Source organism: Pteropus vampyrus, unplaced genomic scaffold (genome assembly GCF_000151845.1).
Source record: "Pteropus vampyrus isolate Shadow unplaced genomic scaffold, Pvam_2.0 Scaffold5, whole genome shotgun sequence".
Classification (NCBI taxonomy): domain Eukaryota; kingdom Metazoa; phylum Chordata; class Mammalia; order Chiroptera; family Pteropodidae; genus Pteropus; species Pteropus vampyrus.
Window position 1 is genome coordinate 2,871,710 of NW_011888786.1, and position 25,477 is coordinate 2,897,186.

General features: G+C 37.7%; 1 protein-coding gene across 10 annotated transcripts in view; it reads right to left on the reverse strand.

The window, feature by feature from the left end:
* The window catches only part of LCORL (ligand dependent nuclear receptor corepressor like), a 118,634-nt gene extending 93,696 nt beyond the window's left edge, over nt 1-24,938 (reverse strand). For 2 of the 10 annotated variants that reach the window (XM_011365094.2, XM_011365076.2), the window contains exon 1: nt 23,510-23,787. In XM_011365094.2, coding sequence (XP_011363396.1) covers nt 23,510-23,663 — 154 coding nt within the window. In that variant the 5' untranslated portion in view covers nt 23,664-23,787. Of the gene's footprint in view, nt 1-16,965; nt 17,191-22,440; nt 22,847-23,509 lie in introns of those variants that run through there. The other 8 variants (XM_023534040.1, XM_023534037.1, XM_011365049.2 and 5 more) reach the window with 8 other exon arrangements.
* Nucleotides 24,939-25,477: the final 539 nt, after the last annotated feature.

Here is a 25,477-nt window from a genome sequence, read left to right on the forward strand (position 1 = left end):
AACTAAACTAGTCATAAAGAATTACTGAGGAAAAAGCACATGTATAAGATAAATGGTTACCCTGTTCAAGACTTAAACACAGTTGATTTGATGCTAGAGTAATTATTTCACTGTATTTAAATCTTCTTAGTCACTTTTGGAAACTGGAAATATATAATTCGGGTATCAGACCAGATTTTATTCCTACCTGAGTACACAGACACAAATTCTGGAAATACATTATGATCGGGCTGTGTCCACATTATTTCCCTTTATCTTTCTACTAAGTTTATTATGTAAATTGCTCTTAAAAAGTTATAATTTTAGAATACTCATATCTTATAACACTAATAATGCCTCATTTTAAGCAAATCTAATAAACAACTAGATTTATAGACAATGAAAAGACAAAATATGGGGTAATAATATGCTTTAGGAAAAAACAATTTAAACAGAAGTTTTGAACATTTAAAATCAAACTAAAAAACATAATATGCAACTTTTATGAAAGACACCTAGTACATAAATTATATCTGATTCTTACACGAAAATAACTTACAGAAAGCAGACTACAAATGCTTTATAGAAGACTGACACCAAGACAAAAATCTATTCCTCCAAATTGGAGGAAACGAAATGGCACTGGCAAGCAACGGATGAGAATTTCAATTTCGTCTGCCATGTCTTATTCCTTAAGATAGAAGGTACTTGGATATGTATTACTCAGTGAACTTTTTGGAGGCCTGATATAATCCATTCATAAATCAAAAAAAGTTTTGTAATTCCAAACTGTAAATGTGTTACCTTAAAGATGCAATTCTACGAAACATTATTCTCAGTACAGGAAATGTGAAGTTCACTAGAGTATCTCTGATTACCAAGGCTCTTATAATGGATATTGGAATCATTATTCTAATCAACTTTCACCATCTAAAACAGCAGAAGACTGTACTAATTCTGCTTAAAATTGTCCAATGGTTCTTTTCTGCTTACAGGATGAATTATAATGTTCTAAGATAGCATGCGCAGCCTTCCCTGATCTAGCTCCTGCCTATTCTCCAAACTCATTTTATACCACTTCGTCATAAGTAAATTACTTGCCACTAAGAAACCACTAACCAATTACGTTGTTTACTCATCTGCACTTTTGCACGTCTATCTGAAATGCCTTTCCCACCTTTGTTCACCTGTCAAGTGTCCTGTCTGCCAAACTAACTAAAACATTTTCTTTCAGCTTTACAAACTAAGAAATTAACCATATTAAGAAGCAGTTTATTCACGTGTAAAATATACAGACTAGTATACTACAGGTACTGCATAAACGATCTCACAAAGACTCTTCCAATCTTGTCAGAATTCTTTGTTATCAGCATCACATTCTCCAAGTATGTTCACATCCTAATTGAGACATTTTCCTTTCCTTTCTTTTTTATCGAAGAAAAGGAGCTAGACGTTTAACTATTTGACAACAGGGACAATTATTATTACATTTGTATTATCCCCCAGGACCTGTAATAGTGATTTGCCTAATAAATGTAGTTGAATTTCATGGCTTGACAGGCAGAGGATTTGGCTGAAGGAGGACTACTTTTCCCAATAAAGTGGTAAAAGAGTTTTTAAATAATTAGATGACTAATGTAAAAATAAACATTTGTGGGAGAGTGCTTTAGAGAAGACTAAAACAGGTGACAGTCTTCATATATTCAAAAAACATTTCATTAAACACTTGCTTTAAGCTCATACTTTACTGGGGAAGAAAGACAAAACAACAGACAAGATCAATAAACATTACACAGAATGCCTGAAAGGAGCAAGAATAGAGAGATCAAGCCTAAGAGACAGTGAGAGAAATAAGATAGTAGGAAGCACGCTATCGTTATTATTTAATTGGGGGTGGGGGAATGAGTGTTAGTAATGGGAATGATGGTTAAAGCAAGGATGAAAATTTTAATTTCAGAAAAGACAAATTCATGCTGAAAATGGCTAAAAATGAAAAAGAGAATACTCGTACAAATTAAATTATACTCAAGTAGATTAACTTGCAAAAGTAACCAGTTTTTAAGGCACAAGAAACTCAAAAGCACAATGCACTATAAACTCTGGCTTATCTCAGTGGCTTAACTCTACCTAAATTCCGGGATTTAATTCTATAAAAAGAAAAAACTTTTAAAGCCACAAAGGGATGAGGGTGGGGAGGAGAGTTTATGTATCAACCATTTTTTATTAGTTTATCATTCATAAAATTCCCTCTTGGCTCCAAATGTCTTTTGGCTATTTCCAAAACTCAACACCATCCTCAAAGGAAAAATAATATTATTTGCCACAAAAACATTATAAAATGTGCCATGAATTATTAAAAAATTCCAAAAATACTTTACACGCTAGCTGTATGGTAGCACAAAAGTACAAAAGGGGCAATACAGATGCCAAACAAATTACAAAATGTGAACATCACTTGATAATAATTAATTTTAAGGTAACTGCACAGCTGAAGAGAATAAAAGAGAGAGTAAAGTAGATTTCCCCATTTCCATTATATTTATGCTTATGTTTATTTTTAGCAATGAAAGAGTGAATGTTTGAAAAAACTCATTCACACAACAATTATTTAAGCACTAGTTGGGTGCCAAGACGACAGGGAAGGAGAAAACAGTTTTATCTTTTCACAAACACACATACACACACAGTGAACTTGGTGGGAAATACGGCATAAATGTTTATGATAAAAAAAGGAAAGTGACATCAATGTACACAGAAGGGCACCAAATCCAAACCTGGAGAGGCTAGAAAAGGATTCGTGGAAAAAGTGAAGTTTAGTTAGCTAAAATAAGGTTGAAAAATATTCTAGAAGTTGAATAAAAATTAAAAATGTATAATGTGTAAGAATATTAGTTGTATTGTTTGTAATAATGTAAACTGGAAACAACTCAAATATCATTCAAAACAAGAACAGATAAAAAAAGCTATGCCATTTTTACATATTAGAATATTATAAAGAAATGAAAACAAACTGTATCTACAGGCAACCACATGAATGAGTCTCACAAACATAATGCTGCATTAAAGAAGCTAGACACAAAAGCATAAATGCTATATAATTCCATTTAAATAAAGTTTCCCACAACAGGTAAAAATAATCTTTGGTGTTTAGAAGTCAGAATACTATTCACATTTGGAGAGAAGGGAGAAATTAGTGATTGAGTGGGGTTCCAAGAGGATTTCTGGGAGTTCTATTTCTTGGGCTGGTGGTGGTTACAAGAACAGGTTAACTTTGTTCACTGAAGTATAAGTTTATGATCTGTATACTTTTTTCTATATAGTCATACTTTTTAAAAAGTTTACAAAAAGAAGCAATGAATAATAGTTCTTGATAATTCAGAAAGACAAAACGAATATGCAAAAGCCCAGAGGAACAGTGCTTGAGGATCCAAAAAGAGTTCACTGTGACTCTGCTATAAAATGCTAACTACAATACCCACACTCGAGATTATTGTGAGGATTAAAAGATAGTATACATGCACAGCACATACCTGGCACAAGTATGCATGTAAATTAGCTTCGATTATTACTATACTATTACTGTGCTATTGATAGCAGTGGCCAAGGTAGAATGACAGAGTCATATTATGAATTTATACTGTATCCTAAGACCAGTGAGGAATTAACGGAGATTTTTACACAGAGAGTAATATGATCACATTTGAGTTTAGGAAATTACCCAAGGAAAAAAGATGTCCAGCTTAAAAAAAAAAAAAGAAAGAAAGAAAGAAAGAAAAAAAAAATGTCAAGAAGAGATTGTCAACAAATCTTGCAGAGAGGTCCAGAATAGAGAAAGAAAGAATTTTTAAAAAGCACCAATCTGAAAATCAGTGATTAGTGATGTTGAGCATCTTTTCATGTCTGCTGGCCATATGAATGTCAACTTCTACTCATTTTTTAATCACATTATTATTATTATTATTATTATTTGGTGTTAAGTTGTATGAGTTCCTTATATATTTTGGATCAGATGTATCATTGGTGAATATCTTCCCCCATTCAGTAGGTTGTCTTTTCATTTGAGTTTATCTCTGTATATGGTTTAAGAAAGTAGCCTACTTTCATTTTTTTTGCATGTAGCTGTCCAGTCCTAAAACCATTTATTGAAGAGACTGTCTTTACCCCACTGTATATTCGTGCCTCCTTTGTTACAGATTAATTGACATGTAGGTGTGGATTTATTTCTGGGCTCTCTATCCTGTTCCACTGATCTATGTGTCTGTTTTTATGTCATTACCATGCTGTTTTGATTATTATAGCCTTGAAGTACAGCTTGATACCAGGTAGCATATTAGAATATGCATATTAGATACCTCCAACTTTGTTCTTCTTTCTCAGTAGTGATTTGGCTATTCAAGATCCACGTAAATTTTATGATTTTTTGTTCTAGTTCTATAGAAAATGCCATTGGTATTTTGATACGGATTGCACTGAATCTGTAGATTGTTTTGGGTAGTAAGAATTATCAGGAAAATGAAAATTAAAACCACAATGAGATATCACCTCACACCTGTCAGAATGGCTATCATCGGTAAATCAACAAACATGTTGCCCAAGATGTAGAGAAAAGGGAACCCTTGTGCACTGTTGCTGGGATTGTAAATTGGTGCAACACTACAGAAAACAATATGCATGTTCCTCAAAAAAATTAAACACAGAATTACCATATGACCCAGCAATTCTGCTTATGAGTATCTGAAAAAATCCAAAACACTAGTTCGAAAAGCTATATGTACCCCTATGTTCATTGAAGCATTATTTACAGTAGTCAAGATACAGAAGCAACCTAAGTGCCCATCAGTAGATGAATAAAGATATAGTATATATATACATAATGAGGTATCACTCGACAATAAAAAGAATGAAATTATGCCATTTGTGACAACATGGATGGACCTAGAGGGTATTATGCTAAGTGAAATAAATCAGACAGATAAAAACAAATACCATACGATATAGCTTACATGTGGAATCTAAAAAACAAATGAACAAACAGAAACAAATTCATAGATACAAAGAATAAATCTATTGTTGCCAGATAGGAGGGGGATGAGGGAATGAGTGAAAAAAGTGAAAGGGATTAAGCACAAATTGCCAGGTATAAAAGTCATATGAGGATGTAAAGCATAGCATAGGGAATAGTCAATAATATTGAAATAACTACGTATGGTGCCACATGGGTACTAGACTTATAAGGGTGATCAATTCATAAGGCATACACATGTCTAATCACTATGGGGTACACCTGAAACTAATATGTTGTATGTCAGCTATAACTGAAAAATAAATTTAAAAAAAGAAATCAATATGGAACATTTGAGAGAACAGCTTATAACTTTCTCAATGTTACACAGTTAATAAGTGACAACTAGAATATAAGGTACTCCAAACTTACAATTTACTACAGAATCTCAATTTAATACTTTTTATATAATTGTAAATTTAAGCACACACATGGCAAAAGAACATTCTTTAACTGTTCATTAAAATTACTTATTTTTTAAAAGAGCCTCCTGGAATCATCACAATTGTTATTACTAAAGACAAATTATACACATATGTATGTATCCATATATATCTATATCTCTATATCCATCCATCCATATCTCCTAAATTCATATTCTTCCAAGGCATAAATTAATTTGGTGTGGATTTTTAATAAATGCCTAAGATATAAGTACGTACCAAATTACCACCAGCACTTACAAATATTATAACACTAATGTGAAAACATTCTTTGTAAGTTAGTGTTATTTCAACAACCACCAAATAAGATGAATGATCTGAGGATTTTGATACATTAGTTATATCACTGTTAATTCATTGTGCCTAAAATATTAAAAAACAATGAACTACAAATTAGTAGTTGATGGTCACGGGGATGGGGAACACGGCATAAGGAATGCAGTTAGCATGAATGCAATGGCTAGGTATAGAAACAGAGAGAAAGAGCAATCAAGGGAATTGTTTTATAAACTATATAAATATCTAACCAATGTACTGTATACTTGAAACTAATAAAAAAATAAAATTAAAAAACAAAACAAAACAATGAACTGCTCTTGAGCACATGCAATGAGTCTATCAACAAGCAGCTTTTTTGGTTTGCTTGAAGAACATAAAATGTCAGACAGATCCAAAACTTATGCAGCAATGGATTCTTATTGGTTTCAGAACTATTCAAAATGTAGAGCATAAAAATGGGAGAGAGTGAGAAAAGTGGCAGAGAGGGAGGTAAGGGGTGGGGAGAAAGAGAGGAAAAAAGAAATAAAAAGTAAGCTTCTGAGGTTTGGCGCTCAACTTTTTTGGTTTATAACCATACCATATACAACCAAAAATTGCTTATATTAAGCCTAAAAGCAAGTAGTAAAATATCATGAACGTCGTATTTTTCACAACCTTGGCATAAATCCACAACTACTACAACAAAATGTGTAATCTGGGTTTATTCACATCAGAACATGGAATGGATTACAGCGTTCAGACAACCAACATATAAAATTTTTTATTCTGATTGAAAATACTAAAAGTCAGGCTAAAATCTGTAATACAGTTAAAAGTTGGGTCACAGGAATATGGAGATTTATTGTGCTTTCTTCTACTTTGACATATATTTGAAATTTCTCATAATGATTTTTACAAATTACGCCCAAGGTTTCAAATACTGTCCTGGGAAAGCTGCTTTTGATTTCCCCAAAGAAAAAAAGTAATCATAGTTTGCTGGAGTTGGTATAAAACAGAGAATTGCAACTGTAAATTCACTGAATGGAATGTGTAATATGGCATTCCTGTGAACCCACCTACTTTAAAACAAGCTAACAAAAATGCCAGTTGAATCCCAGTTAAATATCAGAATAAGGACTAATTAATTCTTTAGGACAATATATATTTTTTTAAATTCATAATTTGGTCTTCAGCCAATTTTTGTGCCCCATGGTTTCTGCCACATTGCAACTTTCAGCGATGCTATAATAATTTTCCAAAAAACAGAACATATCATACTTTCAAGCTTTTGTTTCTGGTGTAAAAGGAAATCGTTCTTGGGTTAAGAGTAGAGCAAATACTTCATCTGATTTTTGTTTGCAACACAGATGATTAAGGAAGAATCAGAGCAGAAGAAAAGAAACCATTAAGAATTTTTCCAGTAGTCCAGGCAAAAAAGTAGGATTGACTTAGAATCTTTGGAAATGGAGGGAAGGGGTGGATTTAAGATATATTTGGAAGCACAATCAATAATTGGTGGGCTGGATACAGGAGATGAGAATGAGGATAAGTGAAAGATGACTTCCAGGTCTCCAACATGTAAAACGAGATATACTGAGATGAAGAATATCAGAGGAACAGATTTGGTATTTGGTAGAGGGAGATCAAGAGTTCAGCTGTAGATATGTTATATTTAGACTATCTGAAAGATATACAAGTGGAAAGAGATCAAGTAAATCAAATATTGAGATAGGCTAGGAACTGGGAGGAGATAGAAAAAACAAAGATCAAGGAAGTGTAAAGATGGAATCACTGTATGTCAAAGCTATGGGAGTCTAAAACCTACAGTGAGCTATGTTACATTTATTCTACCAACTTCAACAGAGTGAGGCTGACTTGAGGGAGTCTTTCCGAATTACTTACGTTTATTATAAAATTATTCACATATCAAACAAAAAATGCAAAACAAAATTACTTAGTCTAACTAGGCTAAATTTTCCAGACAGATGATAAAGAGGAAAAAATTGGGGGGAAAAATAACAAAATAACCACCACACACAGATGATAGTCAAGGTCCAAAACCATCCCTGGACCTTCAAATGTTAAGAATGCAAGAATGCAGAGGTGCCACATCATTCTTGCAGAAAGAGTCCTGGAACTATAAAGCTCAGAATTTATATGACCAGTGATAGGAATTCCATTCTATGACTGGTTTTCCTAGAAGTCTTGGTTTTCTTAGAGGTCTTAGTTTCTTTAGATGTCTTGCTGTACTTACTCTTGCAACAACTGATTTTAAGGCTGGCTAGCAAACCCTAATGTGCTAGTCCTAGGTACTAATATAAAAATATGCTGCTCTATATCCTATCTTGGATAACGGTCCCATAATTCAATCTGGCCTCCTAAAGAGAAGCCTGGAAATGATTCTCCATCCTTCCTCCTTTTTCTGTATGCCCTTAGCTCATCAATGACTAAAATCTGTTAACACCTCATATCTTTTGAATTCTTTCCTTTTCCCCCATTTCTACCTCTACTCTTATTTCAAATCCTCATAATTTCTTGGTTGGGCTATCTTGACAACCTCCTGATTGATTGGCCTGTTCTATTCTATTACTCCACTGGCAAAGTAATCTTATAAAACCGCAAATTAAGCTATGTCACTCCCATGCTTAAAACCCTTCAATGGTTTTCCTCTACCTATGAGTTACTTAATATCCCTATCTGTAAAGTGGAAATGATAAAAATAGTTCCTATTTCTACAGAAGACTGTTGTGAAAATCAAATGAATTCTAGTATAAGCACTTAATGCATAATCCACAGTAAAATAAAATGATTGAAAAATAATGGTAATGACTATTGTATTTTGCTTAGAAGTTTCTCCATGACTCAATTTCTATTTCTCTTTTTTCTTCTCATATCCCACAATCATCCAACGACCATTCACAGACCCATACAAAGACGCCTGATCATTCCTCTCCTTTATACCACAACTTTAATATTATATCTGCCTCTATTACAACATTTATCATACTGTATAGTAAGATAGCCTTGTTTACCTTATAAGATCATGCTTCAGGAAGACATATATTATATACTGTACCATTAAGCCCCCTAGCACAATGCCTGGCCCACAGACATTAACTGAAAAAAAATTATGAGGGAAGAGAGTTGCACAAAAGGACTCTAGAGGATTGCCATGGTTCTTTTGACCACAAAAATCTCATTATTGTTGAAATAAAATAAAGGGGCAATTTTAGAACGGGTGGAAAGAATGAGTGGGTCAACAAAAACTGTGAGAGGAGAAAAGGATCTGTGGGTTCAGACTGATAAAAAAGAGTGAAGTTAGTTATGTAACACAGCAAGTTAGATAAGTAAGCTAATGTATATACATAGGGAAATTCTACCCTATTTCTGAGTTATACTTACACCAGAATAGAAATATTAAAAGGTCAAGATATAAGGCAAAAGAGAAAAAACAGGCAATGATTAGGCTGATGCCATATTGGTGTGTTTTTTAAAAAACACAAAGTTTACCAGGGCACTACTTATATTCTAAATGGTGAAAAATAAAGTAAAGAAATAAAATGGAGTCAGTATAGTCAAGATGCTAACTTACTAAAATCAAGTGTGTTCAGGAAAGGATTCTATTATTCTTGTTTTAACTAGCCTGGGAACTTAAACTTTTGAACTTTCTAGTCCTGCATCAATGCCTGAGTATATATCAAACCTCCAGATAACCCTCTGGTTACCTCCTGAAGCAGCGGTCCCCAATCTTTTTGGCACCAGGGACCAGTGCTCCTATGAGAATCTAATGCCTGATGATCTGAGGGAACCCTTAATTCTGGGGAGGGAGTTGAGGCAGTGAGGCTAGCGCTAGCAAGGGAACCCTTAATTCTGATATGTGCATCCAAATCCAGATGGAGCTTCACTCGCTCACCTGCCGCTCACCTCCTGCTGTGCGGCCGGGTTCCTAACAGGCCACACACTAGTACCAGTCCGCGGCCCGGGGGTTGGGGGCCCCTGCCCTGAAGGACTAGGAAAAGAATGTTCACATACCCAGACAACCTGATTTCCAACATTCAGACCACCTGTCATCTAGAAGAAGACCATCTTGGGACCAATCCAGAGGCTAAGAAGGCAAGACTGAGTCTTCTCAAGAATGTATTTTTACTCTAAGAACCCTCAGCTTTTCTTTCTTCTTTGGAACACCCTGTTTACTGCCTAGTGGTTTTTATGGTTTGCAAACTCTAAGACCCTTGAATAAATCTTTATCATTTATTTCCAGTTGAAGCCTCTAGACTCTTTTCGAGTTCATTTGATAACAAGTATAGGGGAACACAGGCAAAGGAGAGTCAAAATGAAATAAATTTTCATTAGCTATATTCTACTTCATCATTTGCCATTCTTGAGAAAATTTAAGAAGAGATGGAAAGGTAATGGCCATAACTCTTAGAATTAGAATAGAAGGCAACTTTATATCCAGTTTATATTTATAAAAAATTGACAATCTGTGCTGGGGAAAATCCTTGCCTAACTCCATGCTCTCATCACCCGCCATTCCCAATTGTAAGAGCATGAAAGAAATCTGTGGATATTATTCCCTGAGTAACCCATCTCAAGGGAACCCTTAATTCTGATATGTGCATTCAAATACAGAAAGAAGCTCCCAATCTCTCTCATTCTAGGCCAAGAACAAAAGGCCGAGGGAGTCTAAACCCAGAATACTTTTTTCCCTACCCTTGAATTCAAGGTTCTGAAATAAAACAGAAAACTATAGTTGGAGACACAACTATCTGATCAAGAAGGATCGGACTTGCTAACTTTTTTAACCAGGATCAACCAAAAGAGTAATATAGATTTGGATGTGAATTCTACTTTCATATTTCCTAAGTGGAAAGTCTTGGGCAAGTCAGGGTCTCTAAGCCTCAGTTTTCTCATCTACAAAATGCAGATAAAAACTGTACTATTTCACATGTGATTAATACACATAAAAGCTTAGCATAGTGACTGGCACAAGGTTAAGCAGTCAGTAAAGACGAGCTATCATTATTTCAGTTAATACTATCTCTAGTATCATTTCAAAAGGCAATTCTGAGTGTTGAAAAATCTATAGACAATTTATATATTACTATGTGATTTCAAGGGCTGAAAGTGACTAATTCAAGAAAACGTAATATTTCAACTAATGATACTGCTTATAAATATTTTTTTGTTTAGTAATAATCTTACATTTACCGAATGCTTTAAGTATGATAAGGACTTTTATTTTTCCAACCATTTGAGGGCAAATGGCCTACATGATGTCCCATCATCCCTGAATATTTAAAAAGTATTTTCTACAAAGGCATTCTCTTACAAATAAATACAATCATTAAAACCGGGAGATTAACAATGATACATTATGCTCACTGCTTTTAAGGTGTCCCTGCTCCTAGGCCCCTTCTCAGTGACATATAGAGTATGTTGTATACAGCTGACCCTTGAACAACAGAGGTTTGAGCTGAGTGGGTCCACTTATATGTGGATTTTTTTCAATAAATGCTATAAACGTATTTTTTCTTCCTTATGATTTTCTTAATAACGTTTTTCTCTAGCTTATTTTATTGTAATGGTACAGTATATAATACATGTAACATAAAAAATACATCTCAATTGACTGTTTATGTTACTGGTAAGGCTTCCAGTCACTAGTACGCTATTTGCAGTTGTTTTTGGGGAGTCAAAAGTTACATATGGATTTTGGATTGCACAAGGGGTCAGCATTCCTAACCTCCACATTGTTCAAGGGTCAACTGTATACTTATGCACATTTAATTCTCTATTTCTGTGTCTGTCTGTCTGTCTGCCTATCTATCTATCTAAAATGAAAACCATGAGTTCATGCCAAAACCCAATACTACAAACAGCATTCTAGTTTCCTCCACTTTCATTTTTGTAACACTTCTCAGACAGTGAGAGGCATGGCTCACATTATCTTTAATAGTTACTTATCTGACTAGTCTCCCTATATGTAACCAATCTCCCATGTGGCTGCCTCCCCTTCCCCACATGGATGCTCTCCTCACCGCCCCCTTCTCTGGCCCAACACTCCAAGCCTTCTCCAAGTGTATAACCTCCTAACCTGTTCAGGCCCCTATTCCTCATGCCTGGCTCCCCTCCTATAAGAATAACCTCCTTACCCTGCTCAAGCTCTACATCCCATATTGAGCTGACCATCTCTGCACCCTTAGGCTCTAACATCTTGCATTTGGAAGCTGCCATGCTCAGCCCACTTGAGTAAGCCTCAGTACACCCCCAGCAAGATACCATCCTACACGGGGATGACTTTCTATACCCTAACAGTCTCCTCATCCTCCCAGGAGATGCCCTTCTCATTCTCTTACCCTGTGCAGCTCTGGACACCCCTCACGGGGACCAGCCAAGCCACTCTCATACCAGGCTACCCTCCTTCACAGAGACCACAGCGACCCTGCTTAGGCTTCGACAACTTGTACCGGTATGTCCTCCTGTGCAGACTGCTCCTTGCCCCCCACTACACCCTTAACCCACATGGGGACCTTCCTCACCCCTGTCAGGTTCTGAAATCCCACTCTTTCAAGATGACGTGCTCCCCATGCCACGTACCCCACCCAGTGTGGACACTTACCTCGCTTAGTTCCACCTAAAGGTTTTAGTACTGAATTGTTCAAGAAGGGAAGGGAAAGGACAGGAAGAACAACTGATGACATTTTAAAGAAAGAAATACAAGTGAATAAACTGCACAGGCACCCAAAATCAGAGCTAATTAAAAAGATAATCTACTTGTCAAAGTATCTGTTCTTTCTACTTAAAAAAACTTTCATACTAATTCCTTCTAAATTTAAAAGTCAGTTGAAAATTGATAAAGGAAAAAATCTTGTCTTTCTTTTCTAGCCAAACATATATTTTATTTAAGCATCTTAAATTGGCCTTAGAAAATCCAGTTCATTTAAAAAAAAAAAAAAAGACCAATTTTATTTTAAGAGTTTAAGAAATATGGTTGTTTCAAACACCAGAATTAAAAATATCCAGAATATGGAAGTTTGACTTATTTTCAGTATAACAGTACTACTGCTTCCAGTACACTTATTCCAACTCTGCAAAAATGAGCCTTGCTTGTCAGAGAAAACCTTCTCCTTGCTCCTTGTTCCTATAAGGAAGGATGCTTTGTAAGCCCTACCTGAGCATCTCTTCACCCTAGGAAAATGAAGTGACTGATCTAATTGGTGGTTCTGGGAAGAATAACTGGGTAGACAGAGCTCAGTTCTCCACCTTTTCCCCTTGGTAGTGAGCTACTGAGAGAATGTACCTGCAGAAGCTCATTTTCTGCTCTGCTTCCATAGCGTGCCGAGCACTGAGTGAATAAGCTGGTCTCTGCCAGACCGCCTGACTCTCCCACCAAGCTACTCCTCTAGTCTGGCCTCTATCAGGAACAGAAGTGACATTTTGGCTTGTATCTTTCTCATTTTTCAAGTTGTTCAAGGTCCAATTAGAAAAGAAGGGTGCCATTTCAGAGGACTTCGGCAATCCAATATCTTAATTAATATATTAAAGTGGAGATTGCTCATTTTCCCAATTTTGACTTAAAAGGACTCCTTCAATTTAAGCTTCTTAAAAACTATTACAAACAAAAAAATCCCTCAAACTCGAACCAACAGCAGATGTTCAAAATAAAAAAATAAGCAAACTTATCTGATCATGCTTATTACCCATTTTAAAAAAACTTCAAAGGCTCATAATTTCCTCCTTATAGAGGCCATAATTTATATTTCCAGTCCTACTTCCAACCCCCATTCTATATTATGACATTAGATTGCTGAATATTTTCAGACTATATCATTTAAACTTCTATACCTTTTCTTATTCTAACTCTTTGCCTGTTCCCTCCAACCAACTCTTCTGCTGGATCACTTAATTTAAGGACCAGCAAACTACGGCCTGTAGGCCAAATCCATATATTTTTGTAAATAACTTTTTTATTGCAACACAGCCATGCTCATTCATTTATATAATGGTTTTGCACTACAACAGCATAGTAGTTGCAATAGAGATCATGTGGCCTGAAAAGCCTAAAATATTTACTATACAGCCCTTTACAAAAAGTTTGCTAACTTCTACTCAGTCTTGTGAAGCCTAGTAATTTCAGATCCATCAAGTCAAAATTAATTGATCTCTCCTCTGCTTTTCCATAATATTATACCAACTCTAATACTTAACATCCCCAATAATTGTGAGCTCTTAAAAAGCAAAGTCTAAACCCTACACCTAGTGTAGACAATAAGTTTTTTTACCCAACCCACAGTTCTCATCTTTCCTAACACTTTTCCCATTCTTGGGGGAAGTATTTTGGAAGAAACTTCTGCCCTTTTCTCTACCCCTTATTCAGTCCTCCCAAAGGAAAGAGGAATGACTAATACTGGCAACATCTTGATAGTTGTTTCTAATGAGATGGGTTAATGTTTTAAAGGCCATTTTTCATGCATGGCCAAGTCTCCTGCTTACTCTGCCTAGGTGGTCATACTTACCAATAAGCAAGTTGCCTGGTAAACTCACTGGGGTAGAGTTTCCTTGTATTTTAGAAGAGACCTGCAACTCCAGCTGCTGTCTTTGATAGGTTGATAAATTCAAATCAGGAGGATATGACGTAAACAAGTCCAATGTCTAAGTCTGGCCTCAGTTCCAAGTCAAGTTTTTCAATACAACTTTATCGTCTAAAAAGCTAATACTTTTAAAACAAGCACACAGATACAGAGAACAGACTGGTGCTTGCCAGAGGCAGGGGATGGGGGCAAGCAAAATGGGTGAAAGAGGTCAAAAGGTACAACTGTCCAGTTACCAAATAAATCATGGGGGTGTAATGTATAGCATGGTGACTACAGTTAATAATACTGTATTGTGTATTTGAAAGTTGCTGAAAGAATAAATCTTAAAATCCTCATTACCAGAAAAAACTCAGTCAATTGGCACACAGTAGGATTCAAAATATGTGATGAGTGACAATAGTAAATTAATTGTAAAAAATCATTCCTTTAAAATGTGCAACACACTAATGCCACGTATATCATATCTTAGTGATAAATTGAATTAGGAAAATACTCTTTGAAGAACAAAAATAAATTTATAGTTCACATTCAGTGATTCAAACCAAGCCCATCTTTCTACCTAATTTATCTGACTCAATATTTTGTTACTATCAACTTCCAGGTTAATTAAATAACATAAAATAATCATGAATTCAAAAAAGTATTCCCCATCTTACTGAGTACTGTAAATGGTTTCTCCCACCTAAAAAAGCAAACATCCCTAGACTCCAGATCCTTTCAATTACTGCTTCATTTATCTGCTCCTCAAAATGTGGCATCTCAAAGGAGTAGTGTACTACAAATGTTATATCCACTTATATATATCTTAGTCACTTTCTAACCTAATGTATGGCTTCCATCCCCACCACTCTGCTGAAATTTATCTAGTAAAGGTCACCTAGCATCTCCAAGTTGCCAAAAATAATGTACAATTCCCTGTTTCACGGTATTAAACATTCTTCTCGCCTCTCAGATTTGGTGATGCTACTCTCTCCTGGTTTTCTACCTAGCCAATGGCCTTACTTTTCAGTGTAAAAGTTCAGTGGCCTTTGAAGCTGTTCTTCCTCTGCCCAAAGAACGTTAAGATTCCTTAAGGTGTGTGGCACTGAGTACTATTACTCCTCTCATTATACTAACCCTTACTTCTAGGTGATCGCATCCATTTCCATGGATTTAAGCATTATCTTTATGCTGATAATTCTCTAATTTATATCTTCAGCCCAGAAACCACTATTACATAAATATTAAAGCACCTTCCATAAAAACAAAAAATAGTGAACATTTGAGGACAGATATCCTAGTCACAGATTTCCACCTGTGAAAGGTGAAATGACTTGTGACTAAGGTTACAATGACAAAGGCTAAGGAAGGAACTGTATTCTTTCATTTCTTCATCCTTTGGCCATCTGTGAAAACTTAGTCCTTTGTCCCCACATGTTTACTAAATGGTCTACTATCTAAATATGAAGACTACTTGACAAAGTCACTTCCACAATACCATCAGAAAAGAATTGGACAATTTGAATAAATGGAGAAAAGACTCAAACTTGTTTTTCCATAAGTACTTGAGAAAAGACTCTAAGGTGCAAATGAATTAGAAAGGTGACTGAGGATGTAGGGTAGAAGATATGACTAAAAAGATACTCAAGAATTTGGGGCAATGTATACATAAAGAGAAACAAAAGCAGATAAAAACGGTTGGGCTGTCTAAAGACGAAACTAGACAAATCGGGGAAGCAGCAGTTTGGTGGACTCTAATCAACTAACTGCATATGGTTAGGAGCTTTTACTTGAAAAAGGACAAATGGATGATACTACTGCTTTACAAACTACAAAAATCAAAGCAGCTATTTCAAACGATAATTTAATGCAAGTTACAGGGTAGACTGAAAGACAGTAAAACCAGCAGTTTTACCTGGCAGATACTCATGTAAATCACAATCTTATCTGAATTTGCCCAAGTGCTTGCTCTTTCAGAAAAACTGAATCCATGAGATATTTTAAAGAAAGTAATAATAATTTGGCAATATATCAAGGTAAAGAAAAAAACGAAGCAAATGTAAATAAGCAGGACAGGGTTGCTACTAATTGTGAGAAAATTCTATGAATAAAGGAAAGGAGAGGAGATATAGAAAAATGATTCTTCACTCTTTTATTTTTTAGAAAACAAAAATTCTCAAAATTTATATTTAGCTTGAATTAAGAACAAAGTGCCATTCTTCAAATACAAATATGGCATTATCTTGTTATCTTAATGAGATTCCTAGTGGGAGCAGTAGGTTGGTATGGGCCTATTCACAGTCTCCTATCTATATTCTCTGGTGAAAAAAGACTTTTGAAAGAATTACTTAATGATAGATTCAGCCCTAAGTATGGACTCTAATAAAGTTAAATAAGTCCCACAAATGTTGAATCTATGAACTTGGTGCTCTAACTAACCGTTATCATCCATGAATGCTGGCCATGTGTATACCAAAAGAGAAAGAAAATTATCAAAAAAGAAGACAGAAACTTCACACACACACACACACACACACACACACACACACACACACAAACACACACACACACAAATGTAGAATATTATAAATGAAAGACTGCATTTACTGATAAGGAAGAAAAATTGCATATCCAAAAATATACATGCCTTCGCTGCTCCTCCCAGGACTGCGCTGTGGTAGAAGAACTAGGGCTGAAAGTCTGACATGTCAGGGGAACATGGAGGACACATTGGCAACGTGTCAGGGTGCACAGCCGAAGAAGGAGTAGTCCACACACAGTGCCAGCCAAGGAGAGCAGCATGGACACGAAGGTCAGCACCAAGCAGAAAGCAGGCTATCCTCCACTCAGACCAGCCTGCCGCCTGAATCTAACATCTGCAAAAACACAAAATTCATACCCTGCTAGGTCCCAAGGGTAGCAGAATTTTACACTTCCAAGTATAAAATAATCCAGGAGTGCACAGAATTTCTAATTTCACAAGCAAAATTCACTGATATACTGATTTCACAGTAAATCTGGATATAAGTCTTAACCACCCAATTACTCATTATCATCATAGATTGCATGTGTCATTTAATGCATGTTATTAGGTAGTGCCACAATTTATATCTTCTTATGTGAATAAAAAACTTGCTAGTGCTTGAAAAAATAGTTGAACAGCCAAGGTTTTTGGGTAGTTGACCCACCCATACCAGTCCTTATCAAATCCAAATTTCTCAGGAAATCTATTCTTCTAGGATTTACATGGCAATAGTAACAGGATAGTGGAAAGTCAAAAGAGCAAGAGGCAAGAAGCGGCCAGAAAGAAGTGTCAAGTTGATATCTAGAATTTTATTTACCTGGGCTATCCCATCTTCAAGTGATACATAGCTCTATGAATTGCTCTCATAACTTCTTCGGAGCTTAAAAATAAAGGAAGAGAATATCCTCCGACACTGGTACTGCTGATTATAAATGAGGCCGGTAGTTTGGGAGAAAGTCCACTCTACTTGTAGAGTGCAGAACTCTAAGCGATGCAATTAACAGGATGAATGAAACACATTAAGTATCAATAAACTAGCTTCAAGATGATTCAGTATGATATAGATTTTTTAAACGAATTTAAGTTAATTTCTTGTATTCAGTTACTACAAAGCCAAAAGATTCCTTAGCATGTAAGAAGGCATCAAATGTCTTTTGGTCTCTTCATATACAAAAAAAAAAAAAAAAGATTAGGCTAATGACCTACTGTGATTCTAAAACTCTATGACTCTAGCTATAGAATACACTAGAATACAGATCGTTCAAGCCCTTACTATCTTTTCCTCTAACATGTCTCATGATCTTTTGTTCATCTGTATCCCCACCAGAAAGAATCTACTGGCAAAACTGTAAAGCTCGAATCTGCGAATAACCTATGGTAATAATAATTATAGCTAACATTTATGTGGCAGACATATATTAACATATATCAACACAAGTAATTCTCAAACAACCTCATTATCTCCAGTTACAGATAAGAAACTGAAGTATAGACAAGTTAAATAACTTGTCTACACTGGTAAGTGGTAACGGAAGGATGCCAATGACTACAGTCTAGTTTCAGAGCCTTTTTTTTCATGTGCTGTACTATACTATCCAAATAAAAGATTTGAGAAAAGATTAATTAGCTTTAGGTTTTGTTATTATCAGATTTGAAATAAGCGGTACCATGGTAATTAAGAGTTAGCTGGAGCCACTACACTGAAGAATTGTGCTGTCCAATGTGACAGTCGCTTATCACATGTGGCTATTAAGCATCTGAAATGTGGCTAATCGAAACTGAGATGTGCTATATATGTGTAAAATATCTGATTTAATAAAGGATTTAATATTAAAAAAAATGTAAACTAATTCATTAACAATTTTATATGGATTAATGCTGAAATATTTGAATATACAGGGCTAAATAAAATGTGCTTTTTAAATGTGGTGACTAGTAAATTTTAAATTATGTATTTAGCTATTATATTTCTAGTGGACAACAATAGCATGTAGGAAACATTCTGGAATTTATAGAACGATTCTAATCAAATTTTGCTTTGGTGTTGCAAACTTCGGCAAATCAACTACTTTGATGATTAGCTTCTTTATCTGGAAAATAAGGTTTAAAAAGTCCTGAAATCTAGTGTTCAGATTTTGGCATCAAAATGTATTTCCCACTAAAAAGGAAAAAAGGACTCCTTGGAGAAATGGCTGATGTCAGGGCTGGGACAGGTAAAGTAAAAGATGAACCTGGAATGTGTTGTCTGGGCAGGAAGGAAGAACTCAAAACATCGTTGCATGCGGAATGGTTAAGGAGAGGTGTGAATTGTCAAAAAACACTGGAACCAGCTTGATGAGGCTCCCATTGGCCAAAATTGGGACAATTCAGGAATAAAAATAATGATAGTAATAAATTTAACCACTGAATAAAATAAGAATCCATGAGTTCATACTGATAAAAATAACTGAATAAATAAATAATGAAGGAGATTGCTTTATGACAGAATATCGACTACTAATTATAGAAGGAATGATGAAGCTAGAAAATCATGAATAGATATTAAAACTTGGGGGTTAAATTTGGATGAGATTATGTAAATATCTGTTCCTCGGAGTACTTCCCAAAAAATTACAAAAGGATACATAATAACTTTCAGGGAGAAATATGGTAAATACCGCTTTAACCAAATTTTCAAAGCTAACATCACCTTTCATGATGTTGGTTTGTCTTAATGTTTGTCATGACAAACCAGCATCATGAACCTCAAGATATGATGTACTCAGAAGGGCTGAACATCTTTTCAAAGGTATTACTTAAAAAAAAAAAAAAAAAAAAGGCATAACCAATCTAATCATGAGAAAACAACAGACAAATTCAAATTGGGAGACATTCTACTAAATAACTCCCCTGTACTTTTCAAAAATGTCAAGGTCAAGAAATACAAGAAAGGCTGAGGAAGTGTCCTAGATTAAAAGAGACTAAAGAGATATGATGACCAAATGCATTGCATGATCCCAGGCTGGGGTAGGGGGGAGGAGTGTCTTACAGATAAAATAGATAAAATTTGAATATGGATTATGATTTAGATAATAGTATTATGTCAATGTTAAATCTCCTGGTTTTAATAATTACACTGTGCTTAGGTAAGACAATGTCTTTGAGTTTAGGAAATATACACTGAAAAATTTAGGAGTAAAAAGTTATATCTCCAAATGATCTTCAAATGGTTCAGAAAATTCAGAAAAAAAATATAGACAGGTAGGTAGGTAGGTAGATGGATATGGATGGGTATAAGGCAAGAATGATAAAGCAAATGCAGCAAAATGTACTACAACGGGTGAACGTGAGTAAGTATATAGGAGTTCTTTTTACTATTCTAACTTTTCTTATAAGTTTGAAATTACATCAGAATTAAAAGTAAAACAAACAAAAAACAAAAAACTTGGCCTATCTTCCAAATATCCTAAATAGACCATAGAAGTTCTAACAATGTCTAAAAATCTACAAATGCATTTCTTTTCTATTGGACTTTATTTTTAATTTTGTAACATCAGATACTAATTATATTATTTATTTATTATATTATATTATTTATTCCATAAGATCCAGGGCTATATCTGTTATACCCCAGTATTAAATGCACACTAGGATATTAATTACTATAGCCAAGCACTAAAACATTCGTTAAATGAGCATACTCAAAATTATAGCATAACATATGATTATAGAAAAATAATCAAATTATAAAAAGCGCCCCATTGTAAATAGAGCAATAAATCAGATTAGTCATAAATCTAACCTAAAGAGATGAGTTCCACAAACAGAAGAAAATAAACATCATTTTCCTTATCAAGAGTTAAACATCTTAGCTAACTATAAGCATTTATATAACTAAAGTGAACATTGTTTCCATAAAATTGGAATATTATGAGTTAGAAAAAATGAATCACATTAAAGACTTACACTAAGAACTGAGATTTAAAATTTCACTACTGGCTCAATACTAACTTGCTGTTCGACCCTGAGACATTGTATACAATTTCCAAATCTCATTTAAAAATAACACTTTGGGATCATTTTCTTTCTCCAATATTTCATAAAAATGATGTCGAGCCATAAGAGCAATGAATAGTCAATACAGAATATATACACGTATATATTCACGCACATATACACATGCAAAGGAAAAAGAATATAGCTTTTTTGTAAATATGTTTAAAAGTATTGAACGTAAACACATTACTAGCAAAAGGTAGCTTACAATAAGTGTACAAACTACATTTAATCCCACTTCACACCATGAATAAGTGCTTCACATATAGGATATGGGAAAAACCCAATCAACAAGTGTATATTTCGTTTAAAAGAGTTTTACTGATGATTTAAAAATAACGATGTCAAAAACAAAAGTATGAGATGGGTCTTACTAGGTCTCCTGACTAGAACTGGGACTGTGGGAAACAATTCTCAAATAACCGTTAGAGCCCAGGAAAAAATTTCCTTTCAAATACAGTACAATTATATATTACATTAAAAATGTAACACAGAGATTGGCATATTAGACATACAGCATAAATGCAATTTTCAATGACTCCCAGTCCTACTTCAGTATCTAAGCAGGTAAGGCAGAAAGATACTCTTTTTCCATCAAATTCAATTAATTTTATATTTCAGTAAAATTTGACTAGTTTTCAAAAGCACATATATTTTTGAGATACGGAGCCATACTTAATGTATCTAAATACGCAAGAAGATAGGAGGGGAAAAACCCAAAGGATTCAAAAAAAAACATAAAAAACTGACCAACGATATTGTCAAATCACTGCGTGCCTCCGGAAAACTTAACACAATAATACTGCCAGCCAGTGTTACAATGCTGTTATCCTGCCTGATTCTAACCCAACGAACTCAACGATTTCTAAACAGGTTGTCAGTGGAAGAGATCTTTATATAAGCAATTATAAAAACGGGTCCATTTTGTATTCAGGAAGTACTAGTAACACTTAGCTTAAAATTTTTTATGTAAGGAACACCGTGAGGTTTTTCTACACTTTTTTAAAGAACTAAAATCACTTATACTTGACTAAAGCCATTTCCTAGACTGTTTCTTTAGATAAGACCGAGATATATTTTCTAAGTGTGAAACAGTAAATTGCTTAACCGTAACTTAAATGCCCCTCGATCAGAGCAACCGTCTTTCTCACACGTTTTCCTATGTCCACCGTATCCTGCAGCGCACATTTCTGAGTTGAAGTTGTATTCGGTTATCCTACTACGATCTCCTTTTCGCTAGTGAAAAACAAGAAGGATCTTCAGGCGCTAACCCAACAAATCTGAGGGGGGTGGGGGAAAAGGGGCGCGAGGTGGCGCCAAGAACAGATGGAAACAGGGTAAGAGTCGTTTTCTTAAGGCACTAAGGTTAGTGCCTCAACTCCAAATGCCAAGATTTAATCGCAAGTCCAGCAAGCTGCTGCCACTGTCTACTCCGCAGACAATGCGATCTTCCTTTCTACCTCTTCCCTTACTCTCCTACCCAGAACCCCCCAACAAAACAAACACGGACAACATACCCCATCCCATGACCCGCGATGTCCCCTCTGTGCCCACTAAACCAACCTGCTGGAAAACATCTCCACGCATACGTCCCACTCAGACAAAAATGCGACAACGGCAAGGTGAGGAGGTCCCACCACCTCCCGCCACCCGGAACAACCCGCAGAATGACAATCCTGAGCCCAGAAGTTTGAAGCAAGAACGATTCCGACCGCAGCAAAAGGGAAGACGGGATTGCAGGAGAACGGGGCCGGGAGGTGGAGAGGGAGATGTGCGTGTGTGTGCAGGGACGGGTCCATCACATGACAGTAAAAGAGGACCAGAGTCGTCGGGGCGCTCGCGAGGAGAAGGGGGGTAAGGGTGCCATCGCCATGGCAACAGCAGCCCCCCCCTCTCGTCCAGACTTCCAAAGAGGGAGGAAGAACTTCAAATCCCAACCGTCAGCGCTCGAGCGGCTCCTTCTTAAAGGGGTACACACAGCGCCGTCGCCGCCGAGCGCGAGAGGGCAGAGTTGGGCGCCCCCGCCCCTCGGGCGACGCCCCCGCCGACCCTGGCCCCCCGCCTGCCCACCGGTGGCCCCAGCCCCTCGAGCGCCCGGGGGGTGGGGGGGGTTGCTCGCCCAGGCCCCTGTCCCCGAGAACTCAGCCGCGTCGGCCTGCCCGGCCCCCGGCCGCAAAAAGGGGGTGTGTGTGCTCCTGGCGGGGGCGCGGACCAGCCCGCCTTTCTCCCGCCGGCCCCGCTCGCCGGCGCCCCTCCGCTCGGGCGCGGACCCGCTGGGCCGCTTCCTCCCTCCTGACAGGGTGGACCGCGGGCGGCGAGGGGCGCCGCAGAGTTTCGGGGACAGCGCGAGCGAGCGGTTTCCTCGGGGGCACGGTGAGCGGGTCCGAACTAACAGTTCCTGGGGAGCCCAACAGCTAAGAAGAAGAAGGGGAAGCAGCGCGGACCGCGCCGGGCGAGAAGCCCCCAGACAAAAGGCGAGCGCTGGGGCCGCCGCGCCGCCGCCGCTCCCATCTCGCTCCCCCATTGAACTGACCCGAACGGGAGATTCAACTAAACCCCTCAGCTACAAACTCCTCGGGCTGCGGCAGCCGTCGCCGCACGAAGCCGGGGCCCCGGCCCGTGTCTCTCTTACCTACACAGTGCATGAGGCGGTGGCGCCAAGAGTCGAGTTCCCGCCGGAATCCTCTCCTCTCCGCCGCGCACCGAGGGCTCCGGCACTGAGCGGCGGCGGCGGCGGCGGCAGCAGCGGCGGCGGCAGCGGCCATTCTCTCTCTTCCCTTGTCCATCTGCGTCCCGCGTCACGCGCCCTCATTTACATACGAGCGGCGCAGGCACGAGGCAGGGGCGCGAGCCCTCGGCGCGAGCCCCGGAGCGCGCGCCCCCCGGAGGGGGGTTGATTGACACGTGTCACTACCTTCCCCGTGCCCTTCCCTCCCCCTCCCACCGCTCCCTCAGGGAGAGGCGGGGAGGGAGCGAGGAGAAGGAAGCAACCTGCCGCTTCCGCTGACCCCGCCTCCCCATCCACTCCCCACTCCCTCCTCCCGCGGAGTTTACTCAAGCGAGCCATACTGCTCCCGCCGCCCGCGAAAACCCTGAGCGGGAGCTGGAGGCTCGAAGCCCGGCCAGGAACCGGCGTGCTATGGAGCGGATTAACAACTCCTTTCTGCCTTCCCGACGCGACTTGGGCTGCCCGGAGACTTCACTTCCCAGGCTCCGTTGCGCCGGAGTCTCGGAGCGGAGCTGGCCGCCCCGGCGCTATGCATGCCGGTCCTTGTAGTCCGGCAGGGATGGGCACTCGAGTCCACCTCCCACACTTGGGCTTGCATACCGGCCTTCGACTTCTCTGTACTGCGTCGCTTGTGAACTTGGCCTCCAACGCCCTGCGCCCAGGACGGTGCGCTGTCCGCGTTTCCCGGTCTGACCCAGCCGCCTTAGCTTCTTTAGGTTCCGCTATAGAAGGGAGGCGAAAACCGAAAGAGTTGTCCACTACTTGAGGGTTCAGGCTGCAGTTTGTTTTAAGTGCTGGAAATTGTTTGGGGTCACTGTCATCCCGCCACTGCAGGGAAAGAGCAAGCTGGTCATGCGGCTGTATCTCAAGTAACTGGCAAATATCGAGAGAGATCCCTCACTGACATAAGTCTCTATGCCAAACAGATCTTGGAAAGCGAGAATTATTTGTAAGGGTTAGGGAAAAGACGCGGGACTTTCACCGAAAATTATTTACCGGGGATTGGGTGTGACTGGGTGAAAACTCCAAAAGGGGAAACTTTTTATCTTCTGCAAAAAGTAAACTTCGGGAGGTCAGCGACCCATAGAAACTTCTGTACCATGACATCTTTCGCTTGCCTGCCCCTAGTACAGTCTTTGGCACGAGATTTAGCACTTTACAAATGTTGTGGAATAAATTTTACCCTGTGCTAGAGAACATATATTTTTATTCTTCAGAGATAAAGCTTTTGATTAAATATAAACTTCGATGACGTTTTTGACTTTTGCACACTGCGATTACTCATGTGTTTTTGTCTGTATATATTCAGGGGCCAAAACCAAAGCTAAGGCACCCAAAGTTTCCTGAGAAGTACATTGTGTTACTGGAAATTTATGCACTCGTCTGTGGGAAATAAATTTGTATTCTTCTTGGAAACGCTTGTGAATTCTGAGTTTCGTACCACCTTCCCTTTTGTGGCTTATTCTTATTCACCTTTTTTTTTTTCCCCCTACAAGAAAGTATTCCATTGTTCGTTATTACCTCTTGATAGTGAAGATATAGTTTTACATTTTCACAGATTTTTAAAAAATGAAGTTTGAAATCTCATGATTACCTTTCTAAAATGGTCACAGTTGGAGAAGCAAGTAAAATCACTTGTGAAGATGCTTTGGAATTATCAGTGGATGGTTTCAGTTACTAATTCCACTCATAATTGCCAAGATGATCAGCATTTGTAACTTTCCTGATTACTTTTACAGTAATTTACATTAGTTAGGATGGCTGGTTTATGGTGCGGTAACAAGCAATAACAAAGGATCCACATTTTTTCATGGAGGAAGAGTGTGGAGCTTCACTTCAAGTTGTTCTCGCCAGGCAAACAGATCTCTTAAA